This window comes from Mixophyes fleayi, chromosome 12 (assembly GCF_038048845.1).
Source record: "Mixophyes fleayi isolate aMixFle1 chromosome 12, aMixFle1.hap1, whole genome shotgun sequence".
Lineage (NCBI taxonomy): Eukaryota > Metazoa > Chordata > Amphibia > Anura > Limnodynastidae > Mixophyes > Mixophyes fleayi.
Window position 1 is genome coordinate 17,078,120 of NC_134413.1, and position 21,928 is coordinate 17,100,047.

At 39.4% G+C, this 21,928-nt stretch overlaps 2 protein-coding genes across 3 annotated transcripts; one reads left to right on the top strand and one right to left on the bottom strand.

Annotated features, from left to right (window-relative positions):
* Positions 1-74: 74 nt before the first annotated feature.
* Positions 75-9,316, bottom strand: BAG5 (BAG cochaperone 5). 2 transcript variants are annotated; one of them, XM_075192199.1, is made up of 2 exons: positions 9,194-9,316; positions 75-4,429 (listed from the first exon to the last, which is right to left on the bottom strand). In XM_075192199.1, exon 2 carries the CDS (start codon positions 4,403-4,405, stop codon positions 3,041-3,043), a length of 1,365 nt encoding a protein of 454 aa, XP_075048300.1. In that variant the 5' UTR covers positions 4,406-4,429; positions 9,194-9,316; the 3' UTR covers positions 75-3,040. The 2 variants fall into 2 exon arrangements, with proteins under 2 accessions (XP_075048300.1, XP_075048301.1); XM_075192200.1 differs by lacking the exon at positions 9,194-9,316 and adding an exon at positions 7,848-9,126.
* On the top strand, positions 9,269-17,963 carry COA8 (cytochrome c oxidase assembly factor 8). Its single transcript, XM_075192201.1, has 5 exons — positions 9,269-9,558; positions 12,655-12,852; positions 14,438-14,501; positions 15,595-15,685; positions 17,572-17,963. Exons 1-5 carry the CDS (start codon positions 9,298-9,300, stop codon positions 17,675-17,677), a joined length of 720 nt encoding a protein of 239 aa, XP_075048302.1. The 5' UTR covers positions 9,269-9,297; the 3' UTR covers positions 17,678-17,963.
* The last annotated feature ends 3,965 nt before the right edge of the window (positions 17,964-21,928 follow it).

Sequence of the window (21,928 nt, forward strand, 5' to 3'; positions counted from 1 at the left end):
CAAATATGAAAATCATGATTATGCCTCTCAAAGTGGCCAGTAAGGTGCTGTATAAAAATGAAAGCAAAGAAAACTCAAAGCTAACAGGACCGTTTATTTATTGATCCAAGTCAGTTTGAGTAAACACAGCTGATTTGACATTCATTAATAGGAACATTTCAACCTCTTTCACAACATATCAAGTTAGTTTAGTTCCATGGGTACCCTTATAGCGCACCTTCCATCTACGCACAGTGTGGACTAAATCAATATTTGTGAAAAAAACAGCCTATCAGATTGCTAGAATCTAGTGACATCACATATCTTCAATGATGTTACTAGTTCCTAGTGAATTGAATATTTGTTCAGCCCGAAACATGACATCACTGTTTGTTGATGACTTAGACTTTAACACAAAATTCAAACATGCCAGCAAACTCATATTCCAGAACAGCACAAACCAATAATGTAGCTGGAGAAATTGTTGTAAAAGCAGTCATACAACAGCAATATGTACATTTTATTTTACAACATCAAAAAAAAAAAAATCCAAACGAATATCCATCAAAGCAATGGCTGCATTCAATGCATGAAATGTCAATATAGCAGTTGGTTTCAGTATCAGCTCCAAAAAGTTACTACAATCAAACTGAATTAACAAAATGAGCTGCACATTAATGCAGAAAGCCAAAAAGTTAACTTTAATAAGCTATAACAAGGTCTTTTAACTTTCTTTCTCCATTGTATTTAAATTTGTGTTACCAATTTTTGCCCCCTATCGTACCGTGCTACAGATAATGCGTTAAAGATATATTTCCTTTACAAAATCAAAACAAGTTGCTTGTATAATCCTCATATGTTGGTGTTTTGCCTATACATTCCATAACGGAACACTTTTAAATGGAGTCATGTGACATAAGTACGTATGGCTTTTCTTTAACATAATACAGGTTATTAGTAAATTGTTATTCCACAAAAGACATAGCAGGCACCATAGTTATGATATGCAGGGCCACTAAGAGGACCAGTGCTGTGGCTTTTTAATTCCCAACCCCAGCAAAAGCTAGTGCTGGGTGAGCAGCCTAGGGGGTGTAAATGTGCTGACCAATAGGAAGCCAATACCTATAATCCAGCTGGGATTGGGGCATGGATTGGCAAATGGGAGCCGGAGCCACCCCGAGCCGTCTCCTTATATTCCAACACTGCCGGGACACCAAGGCAGTCCCAGAATCCTATGATCTGACAGAGTGGCATTACTGATTTTACCAATTGTTCTTTTCTGTACTTACAATGTTTATGAAATTCATGTTACATAAAACACAAAGCTTTTGATGGACCTTTTCATACAATCAAAAATAAATAAACCTCATTGACATTTCGAGAGCAACAGTATAGTATATAGGCAGTGTAAGAGTCAGTTCATCCCTGTGCATGTGATATATGAGTGAAACGCATTTCACCTCCTGTAACAGTTACGCTGTACTGTGGGAAAACAAAGTGTTCATAGGAACTACTAATGCTGAACACAAGACATTACACCATGTAGATGACACACTGTTATCCATATAGCAACCCACATTCATGATGCACATTACAGGTATTTAATTAATCTCATGTGTTCACCCACACAACATGTGCAGGTGTGAACTGTACCCAATATACATTCTGGTAAGCTGTAATAAGGAGAGGAATGTCATAAATCCATATTGCTCCACTATAAAGATGGGAGTTAAAAGGCAACCCCGGCAGTGGCTGTGGGGCTAGATATGGCATTTAACTGGGGACATTTATGAAAACTGGTGCACATGGTAAAGCTGCTGTAACAACCAATCACATTTGCTTTAATTTCCTAAGCACCACATGACAAATTGTTTGGTTGCTACATTACAACACATTTTTCCTGCATATCAGTTTTCTTTTGATAACTGTCCCTCAGTATGTGTGTGTAACTTCTCAGTAATTCCAATATTCCCAATAAGGGCTCCTATCAGCATCTCTGTACTTTCATGTAGGAGAACGTGGAAGAATGCAGTCTGATGTGAATGATTAAAAATTCTCTAAATTGCTGTGTAACACGTGGGCCTTGTATAAAGGTTGATCATAAAAATATGGTACGTTAAATAACAATGTTTACCTATCTACTGTATTGTCAGATATGTAGCGTGTGGAGGACAGGTCCACTCTAATAACATGGTGCAATTAGCATAAAAGATACAGCAACTCAAAGCAACCAATTATTAGTAGTCTAGTGCAATTGAATGAAGGTAATATTTGATTGGGGTTATGAAACACTAATAAATATGCCTTTAGCTTTGCTCACATTCAAGCTCTCTTAGAAAAAAACTTCAAGAAATCAGTTAACTCCTCCAACCAATCAGGGACATACTCACCACTGCCACCGAATGCAAGTTGCTTCTCCAGGCAAAGCAGCCTGCAGAAATCAGACTAAAAGCTGATAGTTCTACTAACTGGGGACAGAGAGGTCTAGGGTTAATAATTAACCTGATGCTTGGTGTTCCCCATTATTAACCCAAGTGGTTACCATTAGCTGCAGGAAAAGAATTGGATACACCCACACCATAGTAGGGCTTTAACTAATAATATCAATGCACAAGCACTAACCCATAGCAAGCAATCAGATGTCGACTTTCATTAGCTGGGCTATTCTAGATGGCTAAAATCTTTTTTCTTTGGTTACTTGCTATAGGTTACAACACATTAATGCTCTCTGCAACATATTAATAAGTCTCAATGCCTAATAAAGTGTTTATAAGTGCTAATATCTAAGCTGTATGCAGTGTATCTGTTTCAGAGCAATGATATTATATGTGTATTCTTTCAATTAATCAAGTTAGGAATGGTTTTTTGAAAAATATTGATAAAGGAAAGTAAAATAAGAAAACAAAGAAAAGAAAAAAGTATATAGAAAAGAGAAAGTGAGAAAAATATGATTTACAACTGTCTGGTATAGAATGTTAATCACACTTTACAATAACGACCACTCGTGATTTTCTTTCTTTCTACAATCATTAGTTATGTGCAAGTTTAGCTACAGAAAGTCCTAATATTCCCACTCATCGGTTTTCATATCTAGATAGCCAAGGATATTATTGGCCAACTTTACTGCTTGTTTTCTTGCGGCTTTTGAACGTTCGTCCCCTTGTGAATCAATGGCATCTAGAGCGAGTAGCTGCTTGGTGATGAGTTCTTCCAATAGTATGTAACTTTTATCTGCTCTGTTGCCATCGAAGGTGAGGACATCTTTCTGAAGCTCCGATAGACAACAGAGAACTTTCCATACAGCGATGTGCGATGGATGATCTGTATTCACCTGCTCAACGGCGTTGATTCTCCTTTCAAGAGCCTCCTTCAAGTCGATGTATGTGATGACTGTCTGGACTTCCACCACTGCTCTCCTTCTAGCTTCTCGAATACAAGGATTTCTCTCCACGCTCACTTCGTCTAACTGGGCAATGAGACGCTGTAGCTCAGACTTGGTCCCCACATGAATGTCAGACACATTCTGAAGTCTCTCGAAAAGACTGGCTTTTATTTCAGCCAGTCTCTTGCGAATTGTTTCTATTTTGATGATAGACTGATTTTTGGCCAGGTCGTAAGCGCTGGTGAAGCGGGCTTCCTCTTCGATATCCAAATAGATGAACAAGCTGTTGATTTCTTGGACTACCTCTTTTCTATAGTTTCTCACTTCTACGTGGCCAGAAACATCTAAAGCATCCAGGTCTGCGATTAACCCGGAGAGAACGCAGGATAAGTGTCTGTAGGTTTCACATTCATTGACGCCCGCCAGAAGTGCTATCAGGCTGCCTCTAGCCTTGTTCACCTCACACATAATAGAATTAATTTTGGAGATGGATGGATGCGCCTCTGTGGAGAGAGGGAGGGCGAGAACTTGTTGTTTTAAACAATTTTCTAGTATTTCTTGAATGGCAAGAACTTTAGTTAATGTGCGATACCGAGCTTTTCTTAGAGAGGCTTTTCCCTCTGTTTTGACTTGTGTGAGTCTCATAAGATTGTTCTGAATCCCTTCCTCAAATTCCTCTGTGATACAGCCTCTCCCCCCATACAAAGGTGCGATTTGCTGAGCTACGAGACTCTGCAATTCCTTAAAAATCTTCTCAATCTCAAGCCTGCAGGGATGGTTTGCAATCTGCTCCAATTCTAGGAGTAACCTCTGGACCTCCTCAGTTGCTCTCTTTTGGGCCTGCTGAACATTCCCCTTTCCTTCAGTGTCAATGGACTCAATTTCAAAGAGTTCTTTAGTAAGGGATTTCTCCAGCTTTCGGTACTCGGGGTCACTCGGCAAGCCACTGAAGATAGCCACATTTTGCTCAAGGTCTTTGACTTTCCGTTGGATCTCTTGAAGGGCTGTGATTGAAGGATGTTGATTACCCATATCCATGCTCATTAAGGTCTTTGTTTATAATGTTAACTGAAAAAAAAAGAAACATGATACTTTTCAGAGATAACACTCACATCACATATAAAATATGAATCTCTTGATCTCCCAAGCCTTTTGTTAAATGTTATAATTAAATCTATTGCTTAGGAGGAATGTGCTTCTCGGCAATAGCAGTGCAAGGCCAGAGCTTGTCTGATTAGTGCAAAGTAACAAAGGCTGTGTATATGTTGCATATCTATGGATTCGCATACGATAGAGAAACAGCAAGTTTAACTGACATGCTTTGCTTTGTATTTCACCTTTTTCTGCCCTACATCAGATTCATGCATCATAAAGATGTGGTTTCAGCTTCCTGAACGGAATTTAAATGCCACAACAGAGCAACCAGAAATAGCAGCAGGGACTGTTTTGCCAGTGACACAGTATAATAATGCAGAGAAAGTGTGTGCTGCTTTGAATCCCACTGCAGCTAGGAACACATCGCTACTAAAACCTCACTGTGTTCTGGAACACATTTCAGAAGAGTATCCAAAGAGAACAGCGATTTCCCCAACAAACCAGGACAAGGGCATGTACTCTTTGCTTTTCTGTGGTTATATGTCTGCAAGTAAAGTTGTGGGGAGACTGGACAACTAGTGATCCTCAATTCTTTGTTAACACAGCCAGTAGTGGCATTTTTGTGACCGAGCACATATCTGAGCAGATATCAGAATGTGCAATTATTAACAATTCATATAGTAGGGAAAAAAGTACTTTCAAATAAACTGTCCAATTATTATTTCAGGTGGTTAGCATTACTGCCTCACAGAGCTGGGGTCATGAGTTCAATTCCGACCAGGACCCTATCTGTGTGGAGTTGTAGAGTGGCTTTCCTCTGGGAGCTCCGGTTTCCTCTCACAGTCCAAAAACATACTAGCAGGTTAATTTGGCTTCTGACAAAATGGACCATAGTCTGGTAAAATAGAATGTAGTTGTATTGGCACTCTCCCCAAGATACAGAATGCTTAAAGCAAGGTATAAATACAATGTTATGTCTACGCTTTTGACTAGTGTTGCATTTCAATGTGTAAGAAGCCGGGTGCCTGTAGAATAGGGCTGCACACTCAGGGTAACATCGAGCAGGGCACATAGTCCATGGAGGCATCAGAAGCCATGACTGCTGGTTACAATTCTAAGAGCTGATACATTGCCTATGTAACATGAGAGAGATAGGGGACAATACATTGAGTCTGAACTGCATAAATGGGTAACCTTCCTAGTATTAGTCATAAATATGACATGTGGAAATATAAATATAAGCCAGGTGTGGCTTCTCCAGGACAGTGTCACTTGACTTAATGAGCAAACGTTGCAGCTTAACCTAGTTATGCACTATGTGCTTTTATACAAGTTCACCTAATGCTTTATTAAAGTGGACCCATTACCTGCAAATAGCAGAAGCAGCCATTGTTGGTCTGAACCAACATTTAGCCCAGGAATTGACTAGCACAGTGGTTCCCAAACTGTGTGCCGCGGTGATCTCACAGGGGTGCCGCGGCCAGGGCCGGTGGTAAGCGAGGCAAGGGACTACTTGGTAATTATTTTGGATTAGGGGTCCCTTGAAAAAATTATGGAGGCCCTAAGGGTGCCTTGAACTGAGAAAGTTTGGGATCCACTGCACTAGCAACATCACTGAGGCACAAGATGTTACTTCAATGAGGTCCCTTGTTCTTAGTTAAAAACATTGGTTCAACCCATAAAATGTACATCACTACCGTGTGTAGGTCCGCTCTAATTGGCGGTGCAAAAAACAGACTCCGCCCACTCATGTGAAATAAATTATTAAGAGAAGATGCCCGTTTCTCACCTAATTTTCCTAAGTTCTTTGACCAACAGAAACGCATCCTCCTCCCCAGCATAACATGCTCTTACACGGCTGGATGATATCATCATAAACCGAAGTATTTGACTAAAGTGGCCACAGCCAATTATTAATAGTTGTACTTTTAGTGGAACCAAGTGCCATTAAATAATGTGAGATGCTGCAGTTATATCATATGTTCTCTTATATCTACGTATATGTTAGCACAGCTATGGCTTTATGGCACACTGCCATATATCTGGGAAATTTTACCCTAGTCCCTGACATACATCATGAAACAGCCTTTTGAATAGAAATGTATCCTAATTTAGACTTTTGTGTGTGTTAGGGAATTTAGACTGTAAGCTCCAATGGGGCAGGGACTGATGTGAATGAGTTCTCTGTACAGCGCTGCGGAATCAGTGGCGCTATATAAATAAATGGTGATGACGATGATGACTTTCCACACTATATTCATCTGTTTAAATGTCTCTGCTAAAAAAAATTGAAAATGAGAGCAGATCATTTGCATTATGTTACTTTCTTTGACCTCAGTATATACAGTACAGTACAATCCACGATGCGAAAGACGAGACATCTCTTACTCAGCAAAGGATGATACTTTTGAAATAATGTAATCCAGTATAAATGATATCACTTATTTTAAGCATAGTATCATCATCATCACCATTTATTTATATAGCGCCACTAATTCCGCAGCTCTGTACAGTATGACAAAGGCTGTTGTTTGAATCGGTTCCAGGTCCGTGTAGCCTTCTAGAACATGTTTTTCCTATAAAGACGGTTTGACCGCACACAGCTACCGTAGTGCTCTTAGAAAAGCCAGGTAGTGAGTAGCAATTATTAATGTTTGTAGTAGCAATCTACTGAGCTAGAAGTTATGTCAGCAGTTGGGAAGAGACAAGCTAGGCCACCTTCATCCGTATCATTAATAAAATTGGGAATGCCGTGTAGCCGAAGATTAGTGGTTTGCTGTTCATAGTATACAGGGGCTGCTGTGTAATTAACTTGGAATATGATCATTTAAATGACTGTACCACCTAAAAAATGACCATAAAGAGAGCATAACCAATCTTATTTCTATTCTGAGACACAATGAAAATGTCAAATTATCCTTGATTCATTTCTAATTGTATTATTGTCATGGACTTGTTAAGGCTCCACAACTTGTAATTGATGTCATATATTTTATTACCCACAAGATTGTTATAGTAGAGTCTGTTAATAAAAACGGTTTAAATGAATTATGGATTGAATTGGCTCAATTCCTATCCTTCTATTCATGGACAGCCTCACAAACAAGTGTTTTTTACATGGAGCTTTAAAACCAAAATCTAGGTTTACTTTTATTTTAATTGAAGATACAGAAAACGCACAGACATAACCCCTCGTCCAAACACATAAAGCACTCTGCAATAGAGACTCTGTAATAGGATTAGGATGTAGATCTGCTTTGCACATATTTAACATGACAGTACTAGCTCTGGAATGTGCCAAACGACTAACGCAGTCTAAAAATAAAAAAATAAATAAAGAAAAAGTTTCTAATTTGTGCATTCAACAAGTAAGATTTCACTCCTTACCTACCTGTACAAAATGATTTAGGAATGATCTCCAGTGAATGTGTTGGGAGTGCTCCTTAGGTGCATGGGGAACTTGCTGCTTGTACTGCCTGTATGCTTGGATAGGATGCCGCTCATGTACTCTTAAGGAGCTACTTCCTGCGTGTGTTATCTACGTGTCTAAGAGCATCTGTAAGAGTCCCAGTCACAGCACAAAACGGGGCCATGTCCGGATTCCAGGTAATAGAGATTTAGCTCGCTCTGTGGTTGTTGGGTGAGGTTTCAATAAGGGTGGAGTGCTTAATGAAGACTATTCTTTTTAAGAAGTTGTGCTCTAAAGTTTCTGTTTGGGAGAAATGATGACAGGCTGCTTGTGAATTCACTGTGAAATCGGGCTCTGAACATGAACGTGATCCAATGATATTCTAGGTTAACAAAGAACTTTTGCACGTCCACTAATAATAGTCTCTCAAACGCTCTCTAGTAGGGCGATATCTAGTTCATGATGAGACTGAGTGAAAGTGAAGCGATAATGTTAGGTGACCAGTCTGTAATAATTATAATGGACTGCAGTTGCATGGAGATGACCTGTCTCTAATAATAAGGGACAGTTGTTGTCAAAGGTCACTCGCCTAATGATAGTCAATTGAATAGAGAAGTCTCTGGTACAGGGCAGCACAGCAGCCTAGTGGTTAGCACTTATTCCTCACAGCACTGGGGTCATGAGTTCAATTCCCGACCATGGCCTTATCTGTATGGAGTTTTTATGTTCTCCCTGTGTTTGCGTGGGTTTCCTCCGGGTGCTCCGGTTTACTCCCCCGCTCCCAAAAAACATACTAGTAGGTTAATTGGTTGCTATTAAATTGACCCTAGTGTGTGTGCTTGTGTGTTATTGAATTTAGACTGTTAGCTCCAATGGGGCAGGGACTGATGTGAGTGAGTTCTCTGTACAGCGCTGCGGAATTAGTAGCGCTATATAAATAGCTGCTGATGATAGTCGCTTTCTTTGGATCTGGGGGTCATCACCTTTTTTGGTCCAAGAGCCACAGTGGGAGATTACACTCATTTGAACGGTCTGCAATAAAATGTCTACTTGATAAAACAGTTAAAATACAGAACATACAGACTACATAAAATGAGAACATTATGCCCATACCTCTCTATTGTGAAGGTCCCTTTAAGGAGCATGGCCATGCCACATAGGGGGATGCTATGGTGTCAGCAGTGTCTGCCTCTTAAGCTCAAAAATCTTAATTATTCCCAATACCATGCACAGTAAGGATAATAAGGGACATAACATGACTACTGGCTGATCTGTGACTATAACCCGGTGTGGAGATGTCTCTGCAGATAATGTCTCGGGTCACTCACCTCTCACCCGCTGCGGGGTCACTGGTCACCTGTAGATGACGCCACGCCCTCCTCCGGTGCCCGGAGAGCCCACTCAGTGGGTCCCGGGTCGGTGGCGGGTCACCATGGGCCCGGCTGTCTCGCTGGCGGGGGGCCGTCTACGCAACTCCCGCGTTGCCATGGCGACACCGGAGCTGACGTTCTGCCGTAAAGCGCCGCCATTTTCTTTTCTGTCTTTTTTTTTTTTTCGTTTTGTTTTGAAGGGGCGGGGGGTGATGGCGGCGGTCTGTGTCCGAGTAACTGCACTGCGCTCTCCGACCGCCCGACTGCCGCTCTCCCGCTGTCTATACACAGAAACCACTGACCGAAGACCGGGCCCAGCCAAGGTGACGCCATTATAATCCCGCCTTTGTCCTGTGTGACCGCTACCCAGAATCCCCCGCGGCAGCCATTCCCCATCTGTATATCCTGAATATAATAATGTCATGACAGGATATAGATATATATATATATATATATATATATATATATATATATATATATATATATATATATATACACATACACATACACATATATACACACATACATATACACATATATACACACATATACACACACTCTGCCTCTTCTGTTACTAAAACCTGCCACTATCATTCACTTATTCATTTTTGTCTATTCAAAATAAAGTATACTTTTAAACAAAAAAAATAAAATATATATATACTAACTTTTATAATTACTATACTAAGATCACGCATGTCAATGAGCATTGCTACTAATATGTGATATATTGCAACTTATTTGCTACTGGTTTGCAGTTTGTTGTTTATTAAGAAGTGTTTTTTTTAAAGCTTATACTGTGCACCTGTATAGGATTCTGCTTGAATCCATATTGGCTCAAATTGGTTTTGGGAGTAGATGCTGGAAGCTGGCACCAACATTTGCATACCTGGCAATTGTTCTTATATGAGAAAGTCATCTGAGATCATGAAGGGTTAAATAACTTTTTCTAACTTTATTTATTTTAAAATCATGTTGGGGTTAATACACATCATAGACCAAAGTTGGCGACATTTAAATCTCATCAATCGCCACAATCCTGACCCGTTTATTGGTTGTTATTCTAAGGCAATTGTTTTCATTTGAAATACTACAATAAACATGAATGTTTGAAGCCTACATTATACTAACATAGAGAAAATGTCTCCCAATATACAGGATATGATTTATTTTGTTGTAGGGTTGTTCAATATTGACCAATAGAAACAATTTCAGTGACACAAGAATAATCACCAGGACACATTTTTAACCATATATGGAAGTTTTGGATATATGTCAACTATCCCTATACAGTAATTTTACACACAAATCAAATATTTGAAACAAAATGCTTTATTCATTCAAAATTGAACCATGGTTACTGTTCCTGACTCTCCCTACTGGGATGATCTAGTAAAATCTGTTAATTGACTGCAATATCAATCTGCAGTAAGGCCACCTCAGTTTATAAAATGTATATTGACAGGCAAATAAGCATTATAAAACCAATGTCTCTGTCCGAAATGAGTCACAGTTGTCGTTATACAAACATGTATGTGAGCTTGTTGCTATGTCATAGATATATCCGTGCCATATTTGTAGAAAATTATATTGCTCCTATACTTTCATATGTGTCTGGTTTAAATATCTGACCAGTGTACAGTAAACATTTATCATTGCTAGAAAAATGAATATACATCTCTAATATAAATGTTTTCAATGTTTATGACTAATTCCTTTTTTAAAGGAGAGCAGTATTAAAAATGGACTGACTTTTTTGAGTATGTTATAGCGTTCATAGTCCTGCAGATGTCGCTGTTCTATAAAGCTTTATGAACAGGGGTAGCTTATAAGTAAATGTTCTCCTTAGGACTAGTTTACAAGAAACTGGTATAAATGCAGTTATGTGCTACTTGCATTAATGTAAAATTCATTAATAATTGGTTTCAGTTGTTCATTTCAAAGCATCATGATATAAAGGTCTTAGCACTGTTTTTAGGCATTTAAAACACTTTCCAAACTATTTTTAATTCACTAACCTGCATTTACTTTATAATACAAGGTATTAAAACTCACTGAAACTTCAAGTAAAACTATAAATGCGGTTTTAATGCATTTTTATTAATTGTACATTAGTGTCATAACATAACAGACACTTGGGGCTAGATTTACTAAAGGGTAATTTGGACAAACCGCTGTTTTTTGGCTATTTTTCCAGCGGTTTAGAAACAGCCGGATTTGCTAAAGCCCAAACCGCCGTTAAAACAGCCAGAAGTGACATTTTTCAAAGCCACCTCTTTACAAATCGCCACCCCGATTTTAACAATGATGAACATACAAACCACTAGATTTACTGAGCTGGGGTTTTCAAAACAGCCGTCCATACGGCCAAAATGAAAGAGGTGGTTGTGAGTGGCCAGATTGCTCAAACTGCTGCTGTTTGATCTATTTTGACATTCAGAACATAAGTGGAAGCATCAATCATATATAAATTATTGAGGCAATCATTTATTTATTTATTAAGGTGCAAAATCAATTTATAATTTACTTATGAGGAAAAAAAATGTAATAACATTATTGAATTATTATATTAATCTGGCACTATGTAATGCCAAATTGTGCAACAAATATAATATTAATAATAACTGATTGCTAATGGTGAATATTATTGTTTTGATTGCACATTTTGGCATTATATAGTGCCAAAGTAATATAATAATTCAATAATGCGATAATGTCGCCCACTCAACATTTTTTGAAAAATATTTTCTTCATAAGTAAATTATAAATTAATTTTGCACCTTAATAAATGGACCACTAAACCGCCGGCGATGTGTGACGGTTTCAGACTGCCACTAAGCTCGTTTCTTAGTAAATCTAGCCCTTGGTGAAATTTTATCAATTAAGTTAAAATTTGCATTACAAATCAGTGACATTAATATTAATAATAATGCTGCATTTTGGGGGAAAAAGTGGCCAAACTTATTTGTTTAAAATTTTCAGATTTTTATGAAAAGCATCTTTATGATGGTTTTCCTCTACTTTGTGTATCTAAGACATTGTCTACTTGGGTGTTTAATTTCAAGTGCTTAATGCACATTCTTAAAGCCTATTAAACATGTTTTGAAGCTGAACACACTTTCTGACCAGCGTTCTTCTCACTTTGTGTCCGTTTTGACATTACCAGCAGCATTCACCATCACTAATGCTCTATGGAACAATGGTGTTGTATGGAAACGCTCATTAAGTACATAGTACCAAATGGTAGATAGTGAACATTTGAGGCACGTTACTAAATGCGTTTTGAACATGCTAGTAAAACGAGGACAGAGTCCAAGGTTCTGTCTTTGCTTTAATTATCTTTGTCTTTCTATGCCTTTGTTTACGATCCCGAAGATATTTTTGATCACTTCTAGCAATGTTTTATATTTTATTTTTAGGTAATCAGCTTCTGCCCTCCAGCAGACTCCAGAAATGACTGGATCGGTCCTCCTGATAGATATTCCAATCTTCGACCAATAAAATACTTTGTTCCTGCGGATGAGTCTCCGCTGGGAAGAAAACTCAGGGAACTACGACAGGAAACACAAGATTGGAATCAAAGATTTTGGGCAAATCAAAATGTGACATTTATTAAGGTAAAACTCCACCTGGTAAAATGATAAAATAAATAAAATGCTAATTTATTTCCTAAGCTTTCATTTTGAATTTGGCATAGGCCACGTTTGATTATAGCTCATTACTGTTTCCCTAAATAGTGACTGTCACCTGCATATAGCTAAGGCAGCTTATCCTGGTAAGAGAGGCCACTGTAGTCAGGAAATACTGTTGCTATGAAGGGGTGTACTTGGTCTGCAGCAGTGTTTAGGTAGGTGGTACGTGTCAAAGTAACATCCACATGAATGCCAGGTCCCAAGGTTTCTCGGCAGAACATTGCCCAGCGCATCACACTGCCTTCGCCGGCTTTCCTTCTTCTTCCCATGGTGCATCCTAGTACCATTTATTCCCCAGGTAAATAACGCGGACACACACCCGGCCATCCAAATGATGGAAAATAAAACGTACGTCATCAGATTAGGCTGTCTTATTCCATTGCTCCACTTCTCACGCTCACGTGCCCATTGTAGGTGCTTTCAGCGGTGGACAGGGGTCAGCATGGGCACTCTGACCAGCACAATACGCAGCAAGCTGCGCTGCACTGTGCGTTCTTACACCTTTCTATCATAGCCAGCAACCTTTTCAACAATTTGTGCTACAGTAGCTTTTTTTGTGGGATTGGACCAGACGGGCGAGCCTTCGCTCCCCGCCGCATCAGTGAGCTTTGGTCGGCCATGACCCTGTCACCGGTTGTCTTTCCTTGGTCCACTGTTGGTAGGTACTAACCACTGCATGCCGGAAACGCCCGACCTGCCATTTTGGAGATATTTTACCCCAGTCATCTAGCCATCACAATTTGGCCCTTGTCAAAGTCGCTCAGATGCTTACACTTGCCCATTTTTCTTAAATGGGCAAGTTAAATTTTCCTAATATATCCCACCCCTTGACAGGTACCATTGTAACAAGATAATCAGTGTTATTCACGTCACTCTTCAGTGGTTTTAATGTTGTGGCTAATTGGCGTAAATGGCTGTTGAATAACAGAATGTCACTATTAGGGTAGTTTATTTACCCCATGACAATGATTTGGGATGGGCTTTATCTGGAAACGCAAAGCGTCCACTAAACACTTAACAATTTATTTCTTTAGGGCATATTAAACATATTGTACATTTATCGAATACAGTCAGAATGTTTGGTTCAACCTTAAAGTTCGTCAGCCGCTGGCATTTACTTGTCTACTTAAGTTTTAGTCTGTCTGGCTTTGAAGAGAGTAGCATAGTTCAGTCCTCATAGATTCCTATTTTTCAGTCCTCAATAAATCACCATTATGGTGAACACAGCTCTATAACTTGGTGTAACATCTGCCTTCCAAGCCCATCTAGGCCTTATCCTTTATAGAGTACATCACCTGCTGTCTGTCTCCATGCTGGGAAGTATTTATACCCAAACCTAGCCACATCATTGGGACCTTGGGTTGTTCGGAGCCCCTTGATGGCCAAGCGTGTTGGGGGGGTTTAACACACACATGTTGCCATACCCTAGTTAGGAAAACAGAACCCCCCCCTTTCAGCTGTGCGTCCAGACTGTGTTATTGAATATTCATTTATTTTATTTTCCTCGCAGGAAAAAGAAGAATTTATTACTTCAAGACTCCGTGTTCTGGGTCTGGAACAGAGAGATGAAGAGGGTGAGGTGTTCTTACTTGTAATCATTGTGTTTAGTGATAACTACTCTCCCTGGGCAAATGAATCTCATTTATTTTGTTAGTCTCTGTCTGAGAGTAGATGTGCAAATTAAGAGTTATATTTCCAGGGTACAGTCAAATGTATTCATGTCCCAGATGTGCACAACAAATCATTTTAGTATTAATTGTGCTATTTGAGGCACTGTAATAGTACAAATACCCATTTCTTAGGTCTTCAGGTCAGTTGCAAAGCAAACATCCTGCAAATAGGCACATTCATGCACCCGTCCGTGCAGTTTTTGTGGCCTAGCATATTACAGCATACATTACAAATTACCATTTGGCGTAGACTCAGGAAAACAAAAAAAACTATGGCTGGTATACTCAGTACAAACATTGGAAAGATGTCATCTTCTATTAAATTTAATTACAATTTAGCATAATTGCATGTAGCTGACTAAAGTTGTGTTAATTACTTCACAATTTATTTTTACCAGTAAGGTAGAGAAGATAACTTCAAAATGGTTATATGGGGGGGGGGGATATTTATACAGATATACCATAAGCTGAGGTACATTACAGAGCCGATTGTATCATCATAATCATTTATTTATATAGCGCCACTAATTCCGCAGCGCTGTACAGAGAACTCACTTACATCAGTCCCTGCCCCATTGGAGCTTACAGTCTAAATTTCCTAACGCACACAGAAAGAGAGAGAGACTAGGGTCAATTTGATAGCAGCCAATGAACCTATTAGTATGTTTTTGGAGTGTGGGAGGAAACCGGAGCACCCGGAGGAAACACACGCAAACATGGGGAGAACATACAAACTCCACACAGATAAGGCCATGGTTGGGAATTGAACTCATGACCCCAGCGCTGTGAGGCAGAAGTGCTAACCACTACACCACCGTGCTGCCCCATTGTATGTGATTAGTTCAACCATATCATGAGCTAACTATCATGTGAATATATTCAGCGCTGAGTGGCACAGGAAGTGAATGATAATCTGTGTAGATTTGCTGTCTCATCACAAACCTTATTACATACTAAGAATGGGCAATCCTTACCAAAGGTCTCCTCTCCTCCATAGGACGCAAAAGAACGTTGAACGCAGAAGTAATGGCAGAGTTTTACAAGGAATTCCTAAGCAAAAACTTTGAGAAACACGCATATTACAACAGGTACTCTCCCTACTTTCTGAGACCACTAATGATACATACTTGTACATCCTTGTAGCGTGTACACACGTTTTTCTCTGCACAATGAAAGACACAGCTAGTCTAATAGTACTAGTTTCCACTAATACTGGCCTGTCGGGCAGCTTACGATGCTACTGCATCACACGTAAATATCTAGTCTTGTCCATCCTCCGTTTGAATGACGCATAATCCTTTGGTAAATAGTAAATCCTTTTTATTCAATAGTAGTGTCTGCACATATGATACTGTCGCTGTGCATTAATTACATAGGAAGGGCAGGTGTAACTAATAAAGTGGCCACTAGGTGTCTCCTGAGAGAATATTGTTATTACTTGCTCTCTATCTCGTAGTTCTGTAATGCTAATATAAAAACAAGTAATAGCCATGTGCCCGCTATGTGTTTTATTTTCGTGACATTCAGAAATACCTTTTTTTATAAATCCCAGTAGTAGTTTTTTGTAACTTTTCAAAACTAAGTTCTATTGGAGGATGAGCTCTCTACCCTCTGTTTTATGTCTGCACCTTATCAGTCAACCTTGTATCTCCTTGTCCTGTTTCTATGCAGTAGAAGTAATGAGGAAGTATTTACACGATATGATCAGGGCCGGATTAAGGGAATGGAGGCCCCTGGGCTAAGGGCGCCTCCATTCCCCCGTGAGGCCCCCAATGTGAGCCACCCGCCACCCCCCCCCCCCCCCCCGTACCCCGTGAGGGCTCACCCAAGCGCTTACCTGTCACTGTAGTCCTCCGTCCCCAGCGCGCTGTAAGCTCCTTACTGAGGAGATCTCGCGAGAGTTCACTCGCGAGATCTCCTCAGTAAGCAGAGTACTGAGCGCCGGGGACGGAGGACTACAGTGACAGTGCTCAGCAGCATTGATCGGGCTGGGGGCGCCCCCGCCCCCGGACCGATCAATAATGCTGCTGAGGACTTTGAAGGGCCCCCTGGATGCCCGAGGCCCCTGGGCTGTAGCCCAGTTAGACCTCGGGTTAATCCGGCCCTGGATATGATAAAAAAAAAAAAAAAAATGGGTTACAACAACTATGCATTGGGAATAATTAAGTAATCTCAAATTAATGTTACTAATATACATTCCATTGCTGAGAGAATACAGCTAAAAACTGTCATAAATGTCTTCGGCATTATTTACATTAGCTCTTGGTGCAGACAGAAGTTCCTCTGACCCTGATCTCTCACTGAGAGCCATTGTATTGAAAGTTGGCTGCTTGATCAAGTTATAGAAGGCTTTTCAGGAGCACACGGGCTGTTCCCACTGCCATCAATAACTCCTGAATATTCATAGCGGCCATGTTGGCATATAATAAGAATATAATCGAATATATGAATTTATAAAAAAATATACAGCAGTAACACACATTAAATATCTGTATATTTGTTTAATGTGCAGATGTGTGTAGGGGACAGGTGTAGAATAGCTGTACGGGTACTTTATAATACAGTGGGGTCAATTTATAAAGCTGTGAGTTTGCTGCAGGTTTAAAAAGTGGAGATGTTGCCTATAGCAACCAATCAGATTCTAGTTATCATTTATTTAGTACATTCTACAAAATGACAGCTAGAATCGGGTTGCTATAGGCAACATCTCTACTTTTCAAACCCGCCAGAAACTCTCAGCTTGATAAATGTACCCCAGTGTATCTATGGTGACACTACTGGATACCAGACTCTTTGCAGCTGGTAAAATACACTATAAACAGGCTCAAATCAGTTTTGTATCATGCATTCAAAATTGTTTAATTTCTGGCAGTACTGTATTCAATAATTTATTGTTAGTAATGGATATTATGCAATATAATACAGTCTGCCTTTTCCTCCCCTTTCTTTATTTCTAATGGCTGATCTATCTCAGAGAATGGTATAAAAGAAATTTTACTATTACACTTCTTATGGGACAAGTCGCATTACAGAGAGCATGGAAGAAGATCGGATGGGTACGGACAAAGGCAGATAATTGATGAAGTTTTTCATGCTGAAAGAAACAATTACTGTAACTTACAAGAATACCGACATATAGGACTATACATTGGCTATTGGTCACATCAGCTGTCTGTTGAGTTTCTGAGAAAGACAAGTGTTTAAAGACCTATGCAAGATCCCAAGAGAAGAACACCCCAATCCACAGTAACACCAACCGTACAAGGGGGGTCAACATCTACTTCACAACTAGAAATAATGCTCTAAAATCTGTCTTCTGGGTGAGCATGGCACCCCTGCCAGGTTATTAAACTATTTATAACATTTTGGGTTGTGTTCTGTGTTCATTCACTGCCAGTTATGTTTGCTGGGCTGGAAATAATTAGTAATTTCCTCCTCAATAATTTTGGACTGCAGGGAGGCTGGTAAGGGAGAATTGGCAACAAATCTACATGTTTATGACACACTGTGAATTTAACTGGAAAAATAGGGCTGGCTTAGCATTAAAGGACAAGTAAATATAAAATCCATTTTTGTTTTTATGTGCGCTACTATTAATATTGAGAAATATATGTATGTGCCTTGAAATAAAGTATTTGCAATAATTATGGAGGGGTGGAAGGGATTTAGAGAGGAATGCTTTGTTCTGTGCACACCAGACTTCCTGTTTGATGGCCTTGTAAAATAAAGAACAGAAAACACTGTGTTTCCTCTATTGGGGTTTTAAACAGGACAATAGCTTGCACTCAGCTAGTTAATAAGAGTACATGCATATTGAAATACATTTAGTTGGCATGTTAGGGTAACATATGTTAAGCATACACTTGTAAACACTGGTTTCTTTTTAGTTACATTTTTTATTGTAAAAGTTCTATTTTAGTTCAAACAGGCCTTTCCTTTCCTATTTTACAAGCTCAGTATGACTTGCTACGTTTAACTATCACAAAGCCGGGTGATAGAACAGTGGTTTTAGTAAAGGATTTTTATACTGTCAGTGGTGGTGGTGGCAGAGTACCTATTAATCTGAAAGTGGTATCTGTAGCAATAATTGATTCATTATACTTGGATTGGTGGATTCAGGGCATTAATCCGATTGTTGTTCCTGGGGCCAGATAGGAGACTTCTTTTGTGTTGGGTTTATTTGTTAGTAACGTCCTTAATAACTTTCAGATTTTACTGGCTGTTCAATAATATGTGTTACACACAAGGTTATATTTAAAGCTTTGCTTTGCATCTGATTGTTATAAGATCATAATTATTTTTGTATCAGCTTGTAAGTTAGTTAAAACGCTAATGATGCTCAAAAATGAAAAGTCAGGTTTGGGTAGACATTGGGTCCACTAATGTCCTTCGTCACTTCGTCAGATTGACGCTGGTCAACACACTATATAACAAAAGTCTGTGTTGGCATTGGGCAGGAGTGGGGCGAGTTCGCCGGATGAGGTCTATTTTCTAGGTGAATTTTTGGTTTTGGGTGGAGTTCTCTCTTCATTGTACTTTTTTGCATATTTTCTGCTGTTGTGTGACATATAAATGTACAGCTTTCTAAAATATTTGAAGAGTCTCTGTACTTCCAAAATTCCGGATTGGTGATCTTTTTTTTTTGACTTGTAATTAAAATGAATGGTTAGGGTGGATGTGACTTGAGTCTGATCACAGATGGCTGCTTGAGCAAAGACCTCCGGACGCACCCTATCTTTGAGCTCAGTAACAAATGCTAAAGAGCCTTATACAGAAATATAACTGGACCCTGTTCAGGATAAGTCTGGAAGGTAATACAAATGAAACCAAACACTAGATTTTCTCCAATTCTTTATCTCAGGGGATGGATATTATCCAATCCCTGGGACATTCACAAGTGTTTTCCACCAGAACAAGAGTGATTATCTCAACCAGAGGAAATGTCTGGAAAGGAGAGGGGCACAGTGTAAACGAGATTATATCATAATCATCTGCATACATATAATATATATTCACATCAATCCCTGCCTCATTGGAACTTAGTCTAAATTCCAAAACACTTGCACACACAGACTAGGATTCATTTTGTCAATGTCCAATTAAGCTACTAGTATGTTTTGGGGTTTTTTGTGGAGGGAAATCTGAACACCTCAAAGAAGCCCACACAACGCCTGGGGAGAACTTACAAACGCCACACAGATATAGCGATGTTTGGGAATCAAACTCATGAATTGCTAACCACTTTGCCTGCCTGGATATAATTCCATAATACTTTAATAAGTCCTCACTGCACTTGTCTTGAGTAAAACATTGCCGCCAAAATTGACGTAGATAAAGTCATTATTGACTTATTATGTGAAGACACCCTTGAGAATAGGCTGCAAATCGGAAACAGTAGGAATAGAATTTGCATGGATTTTGTTGTAGATTGGTCCCGGCACATCCTGGACTGCTCATGGGCCATTCTTGGCCCATATGGTGAATCTGAAAGATGGGGACACAATCATCTGTTCTGGCAAAACTCAATGGGGTCTTTGAGTCTATTGCAGCGATTTCCAAAGTGTGCGCTGCGGATCCCAGGGGTGACGCGGCCAGGGGACAAAAATAAAAAAAACAATTTACCAATCAGGCGACGCCCGGGACCCAGCATCCTCCTCCCTCCTTGCTTCTCACTGAATATTAAGTGAGAAGCAGCAGGAGAGAAGAGGGTACTGGGTCCCAGGCGCCGCCATGGTAAGAAGATTGAAGAGAAGACAGAAGAAATAGAAGAAAGAAGGCCAAGTATGGTAAGTAAAGAAACAGCGGTAGGTGAAAGGAAACAGCAATGGAGGGGCAAAAGAATGAAGGAGGGGGCAGACAGTGTGTGGATGAAGAGGGGGCAGACAGTGTGTGTGTGTGTGTGGATGAAGAGGGGGCAGACAGTGTGTGTGTGTGTGGATGAAGGGGCACAGTGTGATTATTTTTGTACATGTTGTTTTATTTTGTTTGATCTTATTCCTCTTAATATTAGCTGTAAATTATTCTTTGACAGAAATATAATTGAAACAAATATAAAAATATTCTCTTCCCTTGGATTTAGTAAGTTGTTTGCAAAAATAATATATAAGTATTTCTTATTACGTTATTTTGACTCAAATACTTAAAAACGGGACTGCTCGGTAATTATTTTAGAGGGGTGCCTTGAAAAAAATATAGAGACTCTAAGGGTGCTGCGAACTGAAAAAGTTTGGGAATCACTGTTTTATTGAGTTGTACTGATTTCTCCCTGGCAGCGCAACAAAGCAAGCTACTTTTTACAGGAAATATAAAGATGAACAATATACTCTACTTAACGACCTACCTGGCAAATTTGATTATGATGATGGATGATAAAACACAGTTGCTTGCAGCAGTTACCTGCATTGATTGAAAGAGGCGACTGCAATGTCTTATATAACTTATGTTACTATAACGTCTAGGACTTTAAATAATATAATTAGGAATTAGTCTACTGCTTATTGTGTGGTATATGAAGGGCGCTGAAATGCTCCAAAGTTTTCTCCTTTTTAGTTAGATGTATTCGTGCCATAGTCATCATCTGTGTTATGTAAGATCACTACATCCCAGTCCAAATGTTTTCATTACTTGGACATTTAAATAGGAAGTTAATCTTCTTTATAAAAGGGTTATACACTTAGACCACCCCAAAGACAGGGGGGCTGCATCAATATTGTACACCCTGCAGCTTTATTTTTTTTGTTTATAAATGGGTTTTCTTTGTGAAGAAAATCGCTTTCCTTTAAACGCTGACACCCATCATTCTCATTGATCTGCCACTGTTTATAGCAGAAGTCAGCAGGGTTATAGTGAGTGACACTTGGCTTGCTCAGCAGTGTCTATGGGCATACTATGGTAAGATGTTGGCAGGTGAGCTTATACCAATATAGCTATATTGTGCTCAAAATTCTATTTATGTAGATGCTGACAAACAGTGTTTGATATATTGCATGTTTTAGAGCACCGGACTATATTTTCTTTTGTTCTCACATACACAGAAGTTTTAATTGTCCTGGCTGCACTTTGCAAATGATTTTATTCACATGTACACATTTCTGCACAAGATCTGCGTCTCTCTTCCACTCTCATCACATCCTCCCATTCTCGGTTACAGGACTTTTTTCCGGGCTGCACCCACTTTGTGGAATTCCCTCCCTCGCACAGTAAGACTTTCCTCTAGTCTTCAAACCCTTAAGCGTTCTCTGAAAACCTATCTCTTTAGACAAGCTTATAATATTCCTCAACCAGCATTTTAATCTCCCTAGGTTACCCTATTACCACCCTCTACACAGCTA

What these genes read in the sequence shown, in the direction of transcription:
- BAG5 (XM_075192199.1), bottom strand. Translation starts at nt 4,405, where the DNA reads ATGAGCATGGATATGGGTAATCAACATCCTTCAATCACAGCCCTTCAA.
- COA8 (XM_075192201.1), top strand. Translation starts at nt 9,298, where the DNA reads ATGGGCCCGGCTGTCTCGCTGGCGGGGGGCCGTCTACGCAACTCCCGC. An exon ending in AAAATGTGACATTTATTAAG is followed by an intron (nt 12,853 to 14,437) that starts GTAAAACTCCAC and finishes TTTTCCTCGCAG; the next exon opens with GAAAAAGAAGAATTTATTAC. An exon ending in AAACACGCATATTACAACAG is followed by an intron (nt 15,686 to 17,571) that starts GTACTCTCCCTA and finishes GATCTATCTCAG; the next exon opens with AGAATGGTATAAAAGAAATT.